At 44.3% G+C, this 17,529-nt stretch overlaps 1 protein-coding gene across 1 annotated transcript in view; it reads left to right on the top strand.

Annotated features, from left to right (window-relative positions):
- Positions 1-17,529, top strand: part of MAPK1 (mitogen-activated protein kinase 1) — an 89,571-nt gene that overhangs the window by 48,950 nt on the left and 23,092 nt on the right. The window contains exons 2-4 of the mRNA XM_059041198.2: positions 6,883-7,065; positions 8,787-8,976; positions 15,465-15,581. Coding sequence (XP_058897181.1) covers positions 6,883-7,065; positions 8,787-8,976; positions 15,465-15,581 — 490 coding nt within the window. The remainder of the gene's footprint in view (positions 1-6,882; positions 7,066-8,786; positions 8,977-15,464; positions 15,582-17,529) is intronic.

Raw genomic sequence — 17,529 nt, 5'->3', positions numbered from 1 at the left:
ACCAGGCTCCATTTGGGTTTCCCTTTTCTGCACTGAAACCTGGAAACTCCAGGCAGTAAGCTGGGGCAGTCACAGGACTCAGCTTGCTGGCCTGTGTTGCCTGTTGCTGGGTGTCAGAAAACTGTTATTCATAAATACTGTCTGGTTTTTTAAGTTAAGATAAGAGAGTTAGATCAGTCCCTGTTCTTTCATCATGGTTAGAAGCAAAAGCCTGTGAAGGTATTTAGAACTTTAGGAACTCATTTAAAAACTCAAGTTATTTCCTTCAAGTTGCCTTATCTTATATTACCTACCCCTCACTGGTTATTTTTTTCTCCCAACAGAATAGACAGAAATAGTAAGACAAAATACAATTTAAATTATGTTTTAAATCACTCATGGTCCCATCATCCTAGCTTGTTCTGTATATTGCCTCTTCTAGATAAATATTTTTAAGCTGCAGTCTGTTGGTTTATTTTGAATCTCACCTTTAGTTAATATGATCTTCATACTTAGTTTAATGGCTGCACAGTGACCTGTTATATTAATATTCCATAATGTATTCATCCTTATGTTTGGCAATACAGGTTTTGTTCTTTTAGGTAGTTTTGCAGTAAATACTTTTAAATATCATCCCTATTCTTAAGGATGCTCAAAGGGAGAAAGGCAGGTGGGATGATGTTCTATTTATTTCAATCTGCAGTGAGATTTAGCCTATATTGGGTATTTAGTAAATGTTTGTCAAATGATTGAGGTGGAATATAACTTAAAGTTCAGTTAGGTAAAGTTTTCAGTTACCTTTTTAGGAATATTTTTGTTCCATTGGGCATTCATTTTTATTTTTATGGGGGATTAAAGTAGATAATTATGAAATGTTTATATTTCCTTCTACTTATTAAATTAAGCCCATATTTTCTACATGTTAATTATAATTATGTCATCAATTTTGGAGGTATAATTTAGTGGAAGACCTTCTTCAGATAAACTTTTATGTTGGAATAATTTTAGGTTTACAGAAAAGTTGCCAAGATAGTGCAGAGGGTTCCCATAAGCCCCCACCCAGTTTGTTTCCCTTGATGTTAACATCTTACATTACTGTATGCACTTATCAAAACTGAGAAACCAGCATTGGTATAAAGAAATTTCAGACTTTATTTGGAATTTGCTTTTCCACTGATTTCCTTTTTCTGTTCCAGGAGCCAATCCAGGATACTACATGCATTTATTTGTTATCTCTGCCTGTCTTTCTGTGACTGTTTTCTCACTTTTCTTTTCATGACTTAAAGAGTACTCGTCAAGTATTTTGTAGAATATCCCTCAACTTGGATTTGTCTGATGTTCTTCTCACTATTAGCCTGGGGTTACAGGTTTGGGGAAAGAATATCACAGAGATGAGCTGCCTTTCTCGCCTCATCCTATCAGGGAGTCACAATGTCCACATGACGTCACTGGTAGTGGTAACTGATCGCCTGGTGGAGGTGGTATCTGCCAGGCTTCTCCACTGTAAAGTTACTGTCCTTCCCTCTTCACATTCTGTTCTTTTGAAGCAAGTCTCTTAAGTTCAGCCTGCCCGCAAGGTGTGGGGGCTGGGAGAGACTGAGTTCCACCTCCTGGAGGGGAGAGGATCTACACATATTACTCCAAGTTCTTCTGTTAGGAAGATTTGTCTCTTCTCCTCCACTGTTTGTTTCTCCCCTGTGAATTTGGTTACAGCTGCTAGAAAGAAGACATAAGTGATTTAGAACATATAGTTCTGCCATTGAGGAATATAGTCTAATTGAATGGAGAGCATTTGAACAGGACCAAGCTAGGAAACATGAGGTTTGTGAAGTAGGCACTACTTCTTGAGTTGCCTGTGGCCACTTTCTCCAAAGTTGTGGCTCCACCATCGTTCCAAGTTGGCTAAGACGGCTCCTGCCTGGTGCACTGCCCTCCCCATTCCATTCCTTCAATAAACTACTACCTGAGGGAACTTCATAAAAATATCGCCATGCTTAAAATCACTGTGTAACATCCTTTGGTGCCTCCCCAAGGTAAAATTATAGATATTTAAACATGGCCTGGTTCCTGCTTATGCCTCCGGCTTCAAGCCCATCCGTGTTCCCTTGGGTTCCACTCTCTTGCTGCAGGTTCCTGCAGGCCTCTGTAGCTTTGCATGCTCCTCTGGTTTGCCTGAAGTGTGTGCTGCCTTCTCACACCTGCTTAGTTTTTGGGAGTCTTCTCTTCACCCCACCTGGTCCACCAGCCTTCGACCCACCCACTGCTTTCATAACAGCCTGTGCCTTTTGGTTGTTCCCTTGGATTTGCCAGTCATTCTCCTCCTCCTCGCCTTCTTTAAAAGTAGTCACCTGTGCTGCTTCCACTCCTGTCCCCACTCCCCTCCATTTACTGCCACCCAGGGTACCACACATCAGCTGATTGCAGATTCATTGAATGCTTTCCAGTTGTTGTCAAGCATTCCTGTTTGGAACTCTTTATAATCTTGGCTTCTGAAACATCACTCTCTCCTGGTGCTTATAGGTGCTTCCTCACTCTCTAGCTGGTTCCTCCTTCTCTGTCTGCTCCTGAGTTCTGTCCTCAGACCTGTTTTCTCCACGTATCTCTCCTCAGTAGTGCAACCCTCTGTGGCGTCCGTTAAAAATTCCCATATCTTACTCCTAACCTTGTTCTCTCTCTTTAATGCTGCTAGAAGTGCAAAGCCATCCGAATCACCTGCAAGCCTCCTCAGATCTTTAAATCAGGAAGTACAAGACTGTCATTGTCTTCCCCTACCCCCATCTTCATTTTGTGCCTCCCAAACCCAGGCCTGCCCCTCATGTTTTGTTTGCAAGGCCTGGGTCAGGAATACAAATGGAGCATCACATTCCATATAAATCAAACTAAGAAACAAGAAATGTATTCCCTCCCCCCCACCCCCCGAGACAGATAAACTTTCTTAAAGACCTGGAAGATCAGGTTCAAATTGAAAAATCTTCGGCTTTTTAGAGTTGGGTGTCAGCAGTTCCAGGAGAGCAGGCCTCCAGCATAGCCCTCTTCTCTTCTCAGCCAGTGCTGTGCCCCCCAAACCCCCATGAGCTGGAGCTTGTGGACCCCCCAGCCCAACAGTCCACGTACCGTGTATACCCTGCAGATAGGTCCCCTTGGCCACCCCTTGTGGTACACACCCTGGAGGAGCATTCTGCTCGCTGCCTTGGGCTTTTGGGGCTCCTGATGGCACATTCCCTGGACCCCATAATCACCACTGGGTGAGGAGGTGCCTGATTGGGTGAGGGCCAGCTGTCCCCGTAGATGGCCTGATTGTTTTCCTCTGCACATGTTGCCTCTAGCCTTCTCTGTGCCCTTGCTCCTCTTTCAAAAGCCTGCTCATCTTTCAGGGTATGGTTTCTACAGGCCTCATCTTCTTTTAATCCTCTCTTTGTTGCCCTTATTTGGACTTAATCTACCCAGCTTCTCCTTGGGTTTCAGAAGTGCTTTACTGTGATAAAGGCAGTGCATGCTGTCTCTCTTCCTGTCTCCTTCCCTCACTAAATTGCCAGCTTTTTAAGAGCAGGATCACTGTTTGGTTTTGCCCCCATTACTAACACGAAGTCTCAGAAGTGGGAAGTGCTTGACAAGTGTGGCTTGAATCCGCTGCAGCTCTGGCGTCACCCTCCTGTTGTTGTGGTAACCCTGTCAAAACAGGAAATGAGGTTAGTTTAGCATGACTTGTTCATAATTGACTCATGCTGGTTCCCTTTTCTTCCCTAAGCGATCACAAAACATCTATTAAATAATCTACTCCAGAATTTTGTGGGCTTCTACTTCCACATTAACTGGTCAAATACAGTTCTGGAATCTCTGTTCCCACCCACCCTGGCCCTGGAATTCACCATGCATTTGGAGAGCCCTGGCTCCTTTTTATAATTGCTCTCTTAAGAATTGCTTGATGAACAATATACCAGTGTACAGTTTAAGTTTTGACATGTTATACACCCATTAAGCTATCAAAACATTAGATAATGAACATTCATTGCCTCCAAAAGTTATCTAGCTGCCATTTCCATTTGTGTAATCCCTCCCTCCCAGCAGCCCCAGGTAAACCCTTGTGATGTGCTTTCTGTCCTCATAGACTAGTTTGCATTTTATATAAGTAGAGGTACTTTTCTTTTGGTCTGGCTTCACTCAGCATAATTATTTTGAGATTCATCTGTGTTGTATATATCAACAGTTTGTTTCCTTTTATTGCTGAATAGTAGGAATCTACCGTTTTAAGAATTGAGTGTGCTCACCTCTGGGCTTGACCTCCCATTCCCCACCATTTGTGTATCTCAAGATAGAATTCATCTTGGACTTGAAGCTGCATTTATGTAAGATGATTGGGTGCTCTCAGTAGCTTGAGCTCCTCAAGGGCACAGTAATAGTATAATCTTTGTATCCTGTTAGTATAACCAAATGGCTGGATAAAAGTTTCCTCCTTTACTTAGGGTATGTGTGTGTGCGCGTGTGTGTGTGTCTGTCTGTCTGCGCCTCTCTCTCTGTTTTATTTATTTACTTTAAGTTTATTTTTGGTTGCATTGGGTCTTTGTTGCTGTGTGCAGGCTTTCTCTAGTTGCAGTGATCGGGGGCTACTCTTCATTGCGGTGCTTGGGCTTCTCATTGCAGTGGCTTCACTTGTTGTGGAGCACGGGCTCCAGGTGTGCGGGCTTCAGTAGTTGTGGCACACAACAAGTCAGTTGTGACTTGTGGGCTCTAGAGCGCAGGCTCAGTAGTTGTGGCACACGGGCTTAGTTGCTCCGCAGCGTGTGAGATCTTCCTGGACCAGGGCTCAAACCCGTGTCCCCTGCATTGGCAGGCGGGTTCTTAACCACTGCGCCACCAGGGACACCCTCTCTGTTTTAAATAACATACCCAGTTCCAGTTTCATCACTGAATGTCAGTGGGTACAGTTGGAAGGGCACACTGACCATACGCCCCTCTCCCCAAGCAGTCTTATTCTCAAAGGCAAGTTTATGCCCATGTTTGTTTGACTACCATGCTTCAGTAAAACTGGATATTTATTTATTTAATTTTAATTTTAAAATATTTATTTAATTATTTTTGGCTGCGTTGGGTCTTCGTTGCTACGTGCGGGACTTCTCTAGTTGGCAGCAAGCGGGGGCTACTCTTCCGTTGCAGTGTGCCAGCTTCTCATTGCAGTGTCTTCTCTTGTTGCGGAGCACGGGCTCTAGGCGTGCGGGCTTTAAGAGTTATGGCATGGGGGCTCAGTAGCTGTGGCTCATGGGCTCTAGAGCGCAGGCTCAGTAGTTGTGGCGCATAGGCTTAGTTGCTCCGTGGCATGTGGGATCTTCCCAGACCAGGGCTCGAACCCATTTCCCCTGCATTGGCAGGCGGATTCTTAACTACTGCGCCACCAGGGAAAGCCCTGGATATTTATAATGTTGAGTTTAAACCAATATTTCATAACTATTTTAACCTGTGTTCTCTTTTGTTGAACTCAGGCTCTAAAATCTGAATTACCAAAAAAGTTTTGATTTCTAATAGTATTTACTCCCAGTGTTGAATAAGCTTGCTTGAACGACGTATCCCTTTGCCTGTCTACCTAAAAATCAGTGGTTTAGGCCTTCTTGCAGCAAACCAAAGCAAAATACGATTTGAGTAGTTATTCTTTTATTTAAGGAAATAGACGTCATTTCAAAGTGGTGGGGTACCCGAGTGCAATGTATAAATGGTGTGAGAACACTGAAGCTGAGTGAGACAAGGTCCCTCCTACAGCATAGTTTTGTGGTAGAGTCAGACAAATGCATCAATAATTCTCAGTATAAGTAGACTGATAGATATCATTATAGAAGCACAAACTTGAGAATAAACTTATTTTACTGTTCCCTGTTTCTGGCACTTACCCAGAGGAAACCAGAAGTAATGTCTTACTGCCTGTCTGTGTTCTTTCATTGCTTCGGTCAATGGACCAGATGTTGATACTTGTTAATATGAAAAGCTCTTACAGAAAAGATTCAATAAAATATTGTTCATAAAGATAGTAGTAATATTCAAGATTCAAATTCATCATAAAACTGAAGATAAAATAATTATTGCTTCTGCTTGGAATTCTATTAAGTCAGACCCTCAGGACAACTTGGAAAGAACTGGGCCCTGTGTTATGGCTGTGAAGGTATTTTTTGAACAATACTTTTTAGGTTTTGTTATAAGGCTACCCAAACATCTTGATTAAATTTCTTGTGGCGGGGGGTGGGGGGTAGGAAGAAATAGTCATGTCATTTTGCACGTAAGACAAAGTTGTTGCAAGCGATCAATGCATCCTCCTGCCTCACCTTTTAATTGAAGTATAGTTGACTTACAATATTAGTTTCAGATATATGGCATAGTGATTTAGTATTTTTACAGATTATGCTCCATTAGAAGTTATTACAAGATAATGTTTATAATTCCCTGTGCTATGCAGTATATCCTTATTGCTCTCTTGGGTCCATTTTTGTTCAGGTTGAAGATGTGGTTGATGGTCATTTGAATGTTTCTGCTGAGTCAGTGGAATCTGATACAACAGTAGGAAGTTGTTTTGGAGGCAGAAATGATTGTTCTCACCAGAATGCAGTTGCTGTTAAAAACAGTGGGAAAATGGCGTGTGTGTATCATACGCCCATGTTCCTGGATTTATGAAAATGGGCATCTGTACAGTTCCCAGGGCCAGGCCCTCTGTTAGTTTTGAGATTCTGTGTGTGCTGCATTTTGCCATCCGCATCCTCCCTAGCTTAAGGCCTCTTTGTGGATTATACGCATGCTTCCTTCACGTGTATGAAACAAGTATTTGTCCAGAATGCTAAACATTTAATACTTTACCGTCTTGTTCTGAGAACTGTTTTTAATGCCATCTCCCCTCCTCCCCTCCTTTTTTATTTATTTTTTTAGCTCTGCTTATGATAATGTCAACAAAGTTCGAGTAGCTATCAAGAAAATCAGCCCTTTTGAGCACCAGACCTACTGCCAGAGAACGCTGAGGGAGATAAAAATCTTACTGCGCTTCAGACATGAGAACATCATTGGAATCAATGATATTATTCGAGCACCAACCATCGAGCAGATGAAAGATGTGTATCCTTTTCAGGCAGCTGCTCCACTGCTCCGTCACCTGGTTGAGTAATGTAACTGGATGTGTCCTGCACTTATAGGGGTGGAGGAAAAGTAATAAAGCACATTTAAGGGGAAACTGTACTTTGCTTGTCATTTACTGTAATACTTGCATCATTTACATTTTTTCTCTGATTCATTTTTTCATTTGTCAGTAACTGATTTTACTATCTTTTTGGCAAATCCAATATTTTCTGTCAGTTTCAGTAAAGATTTCCTTTAAGTGTAGTTGTGGAAAATTTTGGAGAACACCTTTTCCAGTCATGTGTTTGCCACTCAATGTATGGTTTGTTATGATGGTGAAAAGGAAAGAGCAGTCAACTGTGGAAGAAGGTGCCCTGTACAGCACCTGGTCAGGTCCAGACTGTTCTGATCTTAGCACCATTTCACATCCGGGTCCAGTATTCTCATTTTTAAAGCTGGCGTGCTCTCCCTCATGATCTTCAAGGCTGGCTCAGCTCTGAAGTTGTGTGATTAACTATGACCAACATTTAGAAATCTGGTCTAAGCAGGTAAAGGCTTGGGTAAAGGAGGCTGCCTGGGTAAAGACTGTGTTTGAAAGGTAGAAGTGTGAAGTGTGCTGAGGAGGACCTGATGGGAGAAGGTGCCAGTTCTGGCCGCAGCAGTGTTCCCACCAGTTTGCCCACTTTGCATTCTGCCCCTCCAGGGAGAGGCAGCTCACTATCTCCAGGCAGCCTTTCCATTTTTATTTTATTTATTTTTATTATTATTATTTTTAGCCTTTCCATTTTTAGACAGCTCTGTCACTAAGTTCTGGTGATATTTTAAGTGAAATGCCTCCTCCTGCCATCTGTTGTCCTGCTTTACCTTTTGCCTTGAAAATCACATCTCTGTCAGATGACAAGTTTTCCAGTCATGTTTCCTTCAAATCCTGTACCATGTCTCATCTGGCATGAATCTGTAGATGTGTAATATTTACACAGAAATGAATAAAAGAAATGCAAAAACACTAATGAAATAGTGAAGTTAAAACCTAGTGGCTTTTATAATTTATTTTCTGTGGGAATGAAGTTAGCCATAACTAAAATTCTAGACACTGAGATACATGGATAGGCAGGAAAACAAGAGGAACTCAACCAGGACAGGCCCCTTCCTAGCACAACTTCCAACAGTTTTACTTACTTATTTATAATCTTAACCTTAATTGAAGAGTGAAGCAGATAGACTGAGGTTGAGTTTAGTAGCAAATGTGTTCTAGGCCTGTGTTTCCCAAAGTTTTATGGTTGATTTTTGTGGAGAAGGAGGGGGACAAGAAGGGAGGTAAAAGAACAGTGACGTTTTGAGTTGTTGCTAGGCCAGAGAGGAGGGAGTGCCTGGAGCTGGCCCCCACCCTCCCCCAGCCTTTCCCAACAACCCCAGAGGGCGTCTGTTGATGGTGGACAGCTTGGAGACCAGGACTCGTCCACACCACCTGCGTCAGGTCTCCGCTAGCGCACATCACTGCGAACATCAGGCAGGCATGATGCCTGCTGTCTCACAGGACCTAAGAAGGAGTTCACGACTTTCCCATTCCTTCTGTTGAGGTGTACCAAGTTTTCATCAGGTTCTCATTTCCCTCCTGAGCCTCATGATGTAATAATGGACCCTTTGGGTTCGTTTTGTTTTCAGTGCTTTGCTAAGTGTGACCAGTTATTTTGGTGTGTTACCTTAACCTTTCCAAACAGATATATAGTACAGGACCTCATGGAAACAGATCTCTACAAGCTCTTGAAGACGCAACACCTCAGCAACGACCATATCTGCTATTTTCTTTACCAGATCCTCAGAGGGTTAAAATATATCCATTCAGCTAACGTGCTGCACCGTGACCTCAAACCTTCCAACCTGCTGCTCAACACCACCTGCGATCTCAAGGTCAGCTTGGTTATTTACTCTTAGGATGATATCTGTTGAAAAACTCATGTTACTGGGGCATATTTATATTTATTGTTATTCAGATTTAAAATTACACCAGAAATGCATGAAAACATTTATGGCAAAAAAAAAAAAAATGCAAGTAAAGAGTGCTAGTTCTCTTTTTTCTTCTCGATCCCATTGCTCCTCCTTCTCCAGAGGTAACCACTATAACAAATTGGTGTATTTTCATCCAAAGTCTTTTCTGTGCTCTTACATTCACATGTACTTTTTTACTTACAGATGTAAATAAGATTATGTGTACATTAAAAGGTCTATTTCATTGGTCACCTTTTTCTTTGATAAATTTTATACAGTAAACACTCAGAAAACAGCAGAAAAGTTGACCTTAATGATTTCGATTCCTAAATAATGATTTCCCAATAAATAGAAAAACCCTAGATCCTTTATAGTCCTTAGAGTTCTCTTAAAAATGGGCAGCATTTGTATATATTTCTATTTTAATACATGGCAGAGCTAAATAAGGAGAGAGGTCTACAGCTGTCTCCAGTATGATGAAGGGAATGTAGATTCAGTCTAGTTAAAATGCATGTGAATTTAAGACCTAGATGAATGAAATGACATCCCATGTTCATGGATTGGAAGGCTTAATATTGTTAAGATGGCAGTACTTCCCAGTTTGATCTACAGGCTTAATGCAGTCCGTATCAGAGTCCCAGGTGGCTTTTTTTGCAGAAATGGGCAGGCTGATCCTGAAATGCATATAGAAATTCAAGAGACCCAGAATAGCCAAAACAATCTTATGAAAGAGCAAAGTTAGAGGACTCACACTTCGTGATTTCAAAACTTATTACAAAGCTATAGTAATCAAGACATTGTGATACTAGCATAAGAGTAGGCATATTAGGTCACTGGAGTAGAATTGAGTCAATAAATAAACCCATATGTTTTTGTTTTTTTCATTCATTCATTTATTTTCGGCTGCGTTTGGTCTTTGTTGCTGCGCACGGGCTTTCTGTAGTTGTGGCAAGTGAGAGCTACTCTTCATTGCGGTGCGCAGGCTTCTCATTGCAGTGGCTTGTTTTGTTGCGGAGCACGGGCTCTAGGTGCACAGGCTTCAGTAGTTGTGGCACGCAGGCTCAGTAGTTGTGGCTTGCGAGCTCTGGAACACAGGCTCAGTAGTTGTAGCACACAGGCTTAGTTGCTTCACGGCATGTGGGATCTTCCCGGACCAGGGATCAAACCCAGGCCCCCTGCATTGAGAGCGTGGAGTCTTAGCCACTGGACCACCAGGGAAGTCCTGAGTTGTACAGTCTTGTAGAGGTCTAAACCCTACATCACCGTCTTTATTTTTTTAATTATAATCAAAAATTTTGAGAACCTGCTGGTTCTATGCCTTATACTAGGAGTGGAGAATACAAGTAATGAAACACGATCCTCCTTATACCAGCTCACTATTCTGAAAATTGGTAACTAAAGGGAAAGGATTAAACATTTTCCCTGTCTTTACAGTGAGATCTGGGCATCAGGGTAAGAAAATAGCCCCAGTTGATGAATGATGGCTCTTAAAATAAATGCCAGCTAATAAATGCACAAGGAATAATAAAATTAGAGAAGTTGCCATTTTGCAGCCTCCAGTGACATAATTGATTTGTGCAATATAATCCCTGGACCCTCTGCTCAGACTCCAATCCCCTGGGTGGGCTGCCACTGCCTCCCCATGTGGCCTCCCTGTTCACCTCGCACCTAGACCGTGTCCTGGTCTGAAGCCCTCTCTCAAGCCCACCGGGCTGCTGCGGTTCCTCCCAGCCCACAGTGACCCTCAGGCCACAGGACCCCTGCTGATGGCTTCCAGACAGGAGGAGCGACTGCCGCTTTAGTTCTTGTTTAAAGAAAGAGCTGTACTGCAGCGTTCAGCATGGGGAAGGAATGCTGCTAATTCTAAAACTTTTCCTTCTTCATCTTGCCACTCTGAACAATACAGTTTTTTTCTAACATTATTGTTTAAGTATTAATGTAAGATTTTACATTAGTGGTAATGCCCTACCCTGGTTTTTACTTTTAAGAGATAATCAGTAGTTCAGATACTGTGAAAAGTGGTCAGTACTAGAGTCTCTGCCAGTTAATCCACCTGAGTTGCTATGCTTCCTATAAACATTTGAAATAAGACATTTATTCACCTGATGTTGAGAGCCCACTCCACTTAGGGATAAAAAGTTAGCTGAGTATTACCTTTTTCTAGGGACTTATATTCCATCTGTGGGGATGGGCATATATCATGACATATCATATACCATGACAGCTAACTGTCATGGTTTGTGGGTATGTGCTTACATATAATACACGTCAAATAAAGTATTAGCAGAGTTTAGAAAAGTGAAACCTCTCAGAAGAGGTCACTTTTATGCTGGTATTTAGGGTCAGGCAATGGTGAGCATCAGGACCTGAGAGGGCGTCATGGAGTCAGGAAGGGCATGGAACTGTCGGAAGGAGCAGATGTGGCACAGAGATGGTGGTGGGAGACACCCGAGCAGACAGTGTATGGAGGGTCTTTGCTTAAAGAATTTGGGCTTTATTTACTAGGCAGAGGGGATTAGTTAAAAGATTTTTGAGCCAGAAAGGTGATTTATGTTTTAGAAATAACACTCAGGCAGGAATTTCGAGGAGGAATCAGATTGCAGTCAGGTAAAACGAGTCTCCCTAACTCCAGACAGACTAAGGCCCTGTCCGTTGAGATGTTGGAGGGGCAGCCAGTTGAAGAGCCACTTGGGGAGGTTTCAGCTGCAGGGCCACCCTGTCCCTCACACACTTCCAGGCAGTTGCTCTGGTTTCCCAAGGTCTTCCTGTGGCTGACATCTCTTCAGTGTTCCAGTGTCACTGCACATGGGTCCTCCTCAGAGAGGGCTGCTCCATCTTAATAAGCACACTGTCTCGCACCACTATGTTAGCTGTGTCTTGCTCTGTAACAATCACCTCAAAATGTAGTGGCCTTCCAAAGAAGAAACTGAGGGATAAAAAGACCAAGTGAAGGCAGAACACAGAGAGTTTTTTGGGCGGTGAAACTATTTCTGTATGACAGTACTGGTGGACACATGTCATTACACACTTGTCAAAACTCATAGAATGTACAACACCAAGAGTGAACCTGAAGGTAAACTGTGGACTTCGGGTGATAATGATGTGTCAGTGTAGGTTCCTCAACTGTAACAGACGTCCCACTCTGGTGCAAGATGTTGATAGTGGGGGAGGCTCTGCCTGGTGGGGGAAGCAGATGTACATGGGGAACTCTTTGTACTTTCTGCTGAATTCTGCTGTGAACCCAAAATGGCCCTAGAAAAAGAAAATCTGTTACTAAAAAAAAAATGTAGTGGGCTTAAACAACAAGAATCATGTTAGAGCTCATAGTTTTTGCAGGTGAGGAGTTCATTCAGGGTGCAGTGGTGGGCGGTGACTGGTCTCTGCTCCAGCCTCTGGGCCTTGGCTAGAAGATATGGGGGTGAAGGCTCAAGTCATCTCCCACAGGGCCTGGCAGTTGATGCCAAGGAACAGCCACGTGTAGCCCACGTGGCCTGGTGTCCTCACAACATGGGTAGAGGGTTCCAAGTACCCCAGTGGAGAGAGCCAGGTAGAAGCCACATTGCATTTTATGATTTTGCCTCAGAAGTCTCACAGCATCACTACCACTATATTCTGTTGGTTTAGGCAGTTACAAAGGTTTGGCCAGATTCAAGAGAAGGGAAGGGCTTCCCTGGTGGCGCAGTGGTTGAGACTGCCTGCCGATGCAGGGGACACGGGTTCATGCCCCTGTCCGGGAAGATCCCAAATGCCGCAGAGCAGCTAAGCCTGTGAGCCATGGCCACTGAATGTGCGCATCCGGAGCCTGTGCTCCACAACGGGAGAGGCCACAACAGTGAGAGGCCCGTGTACCGTTAAAAAAAAAAGAGAGAGAGAGAGAGAGAGAGAAGGAAAGATAGATCCTGCCCTCTTGATACAAATTCAGCCAAAGAGCTTGAAACAGGAGCGTGGGTAAGGGTTATATTGGTATGACCCTCTTTAGAAAATCCAGCCTGCCATAGCTGTGTTTAAAGTTGCTTACACCACTTACCCTGTCTTTGTAGATGTTTAAGAATCTCATCAAGCCTCCCAAAGTGTGGCTTCTGTTTCTTTGTCCACGCTCCCAGAGGTGTGTGGAGACGTCAGCCTCGGTACTTGGCCTCACTGAGCTGGGAATTTCCTATATGCTGTTTTTTTTAAATCTGGGATTTGTTTCGTGGTTCCACTGACCCACAAAAAGCTGTGGATCAAGTCTGGAGCCATCCACACTGTGGGGGGCTGAGTGTAGTAGAGGGCGGTGAAGGATCTGGGAATCCTGGTCAGGGGCTTGCAGTGCTTTTACTCTGCTGCTGAGATGCAGTGTTTCTCCTCTGAGCACATGACTCAATATGGCTTCAAGTGTCCATTTACATGCAGAAGGCAGACCAAGTGCTGAGCTTGATTGAACTTGAATCAGAGGATGAGGTGTTAGCCCTGAAAAAAGAGAAACTGTGGGCTGTATTGGAAGTTGAAGCCACACGGAATTGACGTGAATTGGTGGTAGTCCAGCATGGCAAATGGTGACTTCTGGATGGCTTAGAGAACCCACCTTTGCGTGTAAGGAGAAATCGCTCCTCTCTTGCTTCCTGAGCTGGAATCACGCCTGCAGGGATTGTACTGCTAGTGAACTGAGTATTCCTGCAGTTTGTTTCACGGGACTTGGTAGAATAGGCTCAAAGGAAACAAATAGGGCGCAGGTATGTCGAAAGCCTCAAGATCAGTCAAGCTGAGGTTAGAGCTTACCACGGTCCCCCTGTAAAACTTATGGCCGTCCATCAGCCCGATCCTCTGACAGGCCCGGGACTGTCAAGGGTGCAATGACATCAGCAAGCTGGCCGACTCAAGAGGTGAGGCTGGTGCTGGGGGGCACGGGAGGCCAAGAGGGGACTGTCAGCTGCAAGAGGGCCCAGACAGCCTTACCATGCAGCTCTGTTAGGGTGCACTTAGAGCGTAGCCTGTGGAAGAGCGACTGGGGAAGCAGATGTGGCATTGGCTCCTTTTGAAGATGCAGTGACAGTATGTCAAAAGACGGAAATTGGGCAACACAGATACGTCACTTCTCTTAAATGCTGCAGTCGAAGCAAGCAGCAGGGCCTGTGAGGTCAGAGGTGCCACATGGGGATGCCAGTGTCCAAGCCTAGAGGAAGACACTGGTGAGGTGGACGGGAGCGTTCAGAATCTTTCTGAATTGTCAAGAACTTCAACTATGGGATCTCTGAGCAGAGGTTGATGTCCATTTACGTCTCATGAGTGTCTCTGAGGTGTGTCCCTTCCTCCGTATCCTATTTTTATGACCTGAGCTCAGACCCTTATCACTTCTTAGATGAATTAAAGCAATAAGCCTCCAAAGTGATCTCTGTCTTCCAGGCTGCCTTCTGCTAGACTTTGGCCTGTCTTTGTTAACATCTCTCTCTCTTTCTCGGGTTAGTTCCCCAGGAGCTAGGAATTAAAATATCCTGAAATTGTACGGGACTAAATATGTTATAGTTACTTTCCTTATACATTGGAGCTGGAGTAGCACCAAAGCGTTGAATGGTGAAAGGCCAGCAAGTACTTTTGTGAGTCAGGAGAAATTAGAGGCTGGGTGTTTGGTTTTTTTAAAAAGATTCATCTTCAGTATGTGAAATATCTTTTTTAAAAAGATTCATCTTTGGGCTTCCCTGGTGGCGCAGTGGTTGAGAGTCCGCCTGCTGATGCAGGGGACACGGGTTCGTGCCCCGGTCTGGGAAGATCCCACGTGCCGCGGAGCGGCTAGGCCCGTGAGCCATGGCTGCTGAGCCTGCGCGTCTGTAGCCTGTGCTCCGCAACGGGAGAGGCCACAGCAGCAAGAGGCCCGCGTACCGCAAAAAAAAAAAAAAAAAAAAAAAAGATTCATCTTCAGTATGTGAAATATCTTTTAAAGCTTTGGGAGTGGGTTTGGCTATGTGGAGGGAGAAGGAGGTAGGAAGAGCAGGTGGAGGACCAGCAGGAGGTCAGGTCTACGGAGAGAGGGCGAGTGCGGAAGAGGAGTTGATCCCACGGTGACCACCCCCGAGCGTCAGCAGGAGAGGTCTGGTTTGGGTAACCTTATTTTCCAAGCAGAACAATTTTTGTCAAGTGGCCTAAGCAAAGTTGCTGTGGGATAAGCAGATAATGAGAGGTGAGGATACCTCTGAAGATGTGTTCTGTTCAAGACTCCTCCAGCCTGTTCCTGTCTGATGCGCAGCAGTTGCTTTTCAGATTGTGGTGAGGATTAGGTAAGAGTGAGTGTGTAAAATTCCAAGAAGCATCTGCCACATAGGAATGGTAGCAGTTACTTGTCATCATTACTGCTGTTGTCTTTTTTGTGTTTATGATGTTTTGATGTTAAATTGGTTAGAATCTCTAAGAACGTGTCCTTTTATTTTCTCTCTTAGATCTGTGACTTTGGCTTGGCCCGTGTTGCAGATCCGGACCATGATCACACAGGGTTCCTGACGGAGTACGTTGCCACACGTTGGTACAGGGCTCCAGAAATTATGTTGAATTCCAAGGTAAGAACTAAGTTTGCATAAAAAGAAAACCAAGAGGCAAAAGAACTTTGGACGTGAGTTGCAGTAAGCCTCCCACTCAGTAAGTCTCTTTCCACCTGGGTTTAGGCCTGGCCTGTCTGGTCAGAGCCAAGGTATCCCTTTGTCTCCCGTTCAACACTGAACTTCTGGGCCCTCGGCTGGGGTAGTGCTGATGTGTTATAGACTTGGAGGGCCTGCCTTCCTGGTCACTGGTACAATGAATGGTCTGTGTCCCACCCCCGGGTCAGCTCTTCTGCAGTCCTACCTGGGACAGCTTTCACTCCTGCGGCTGCAACTGCCAGGGGCAGGCTGGCTGTGTGTCAGAGATGAGCTTTGTATACGGTGTGCGTTTCTGTGAATGCAGACCAGAGCTTTTCTGTAAAGGTCAGACATACCTGATAATGAAGAATGCCTCTTTAGAAAAATTATAGTATAATTGGAAGAAAACATTGGTGTGGAAAAAATTGGAGCTGCTATAATTCTTTCAAAATTATAGGATGGTCCTGCTTCCAAATGATAGTCCCTGCATCTGTATCGAAAGCACACTTCTAACAAGGTCTTTGTCTGGGTCATAAGGAATGATTGAAAAATTTATAAAAGCAAGAGAAAGTGAAGTACGACATCCTTGTTAGGTGTATGAGCAACAGTGGCAAACAGTGAGGGCTGCTGTGGGGATTCAGTTTTGTTTTTTATTTGTTTTATCTTTTGGGCATGCCACATGGCATGTGGGATGTTAGTTCCCTGACCAGGGATCGAACCCGTGCCCCCTGCATTGACAGCACGGAGTCTTAACCACTGGACCACCAGGGAGGTCCCGGAGTTTCAGTATTTTTAATATATCATTTGCAGATAGTATTTGAATAAGGTGTCACATTTGAGAAGTTAAGTGCACCTGACATCTAATATCTAATCCTGTATCTCATATCTCAAGATAGATTCTTGATCTCAGTTCCATCTTCCATAATGTAACATTAATATACATGAAGAAAAGCTATAAAAATAGTGACTTCCCTGGTGGCTCAGTGGTTAAGACTCCACACTCCCAATGCAGGGGGCCTGGGTTCGATCCCTGGTCCAGGAACTAGATCCCTCATGCATGCCGCAGCTAAGAGTTCACATGCCACAACTAAGGAGCAGGCAAGCCACAACTAAGGAGCCCACCTGCCTCAACTAAGACCCAGTGCAACCAAAAAAAAAAAGAAAGAAAAAAAGCTATAAAAATAGACTTTGGGGTTTCCCTGGTGGCGCAGTGGTTGAGAGTCCGTCTGCCGATGCAGGGGATTACGGGTTCGTGCCCCAGTCTGGGAGGATCCCACATGCCGCAGAGCAGCTGGGCCCATGGGCCATGGCCGCTGAGCCTTCACTTCCGGAACCTGTGCTCCACAGCGGGAGAGGCCACAACAGTGAGAGGCCCGCATACTGCAAAAAAAAAAAAAAAAAAAAAGACTTTGGACCCCGTGTTCAGGTGTAGGAACCAGAAATCATCCTGAGAGCCTTCGTGGGAATGAAAAGAACAGGTGTAATTAGCCCATAGGCTGCTGTTTCTTCCTCCACCCTTTACGAGTGAAAGGACTTGGGATGTAGGTTGCTTTTGTGAGCAAACGGAATTTGTTTAAAGCAGTTAGTTATTCTTGATATCATACGTGTGTTTAGCTATGGAAGTAAAATCCCATTAAAATAAATTCCATTGTAAAGAAGGATTTGGTGTAACAGATGTTTCAAAGGAGAAAATGTTGTGTTGATTCTCTCATAATTCTGTATGACAATCCCACACAACAGGTTCTTGCTGTGTTCAGACGGGCCACGTGACAGCCGCTCCGTGCCAGAGGCACCGGTGTGTGCAGCAATGCCTGCCAGCTAGAAGGAAAGCTGTCCTTTGCGTCCTGGGCCTTGTGGTCTTAGAGCATCCGTCCCCACTTTTGAGCCGTTG

The sequence above is a fragment of the Kogia breviceps genome, chromosome 15 (assembly GCF_026419965.1).
Source record: "Kogia breviceps isolate mKogBre1 chromosome 15, mKogBre1 haplotype 1, whole genome shotgun sequence".
Lineage (NCBI taxonomy): Eukaryota > Metazoa > Chordata > Mammalia > Artiodactyla > Physeteridae > Kogia > Kogia breviceps.
The sequence above is the reverse complement of the archived record's forward strand: the minus strand, read 5'-3'. Positions and strand labels throughout refer to the sequence as shown.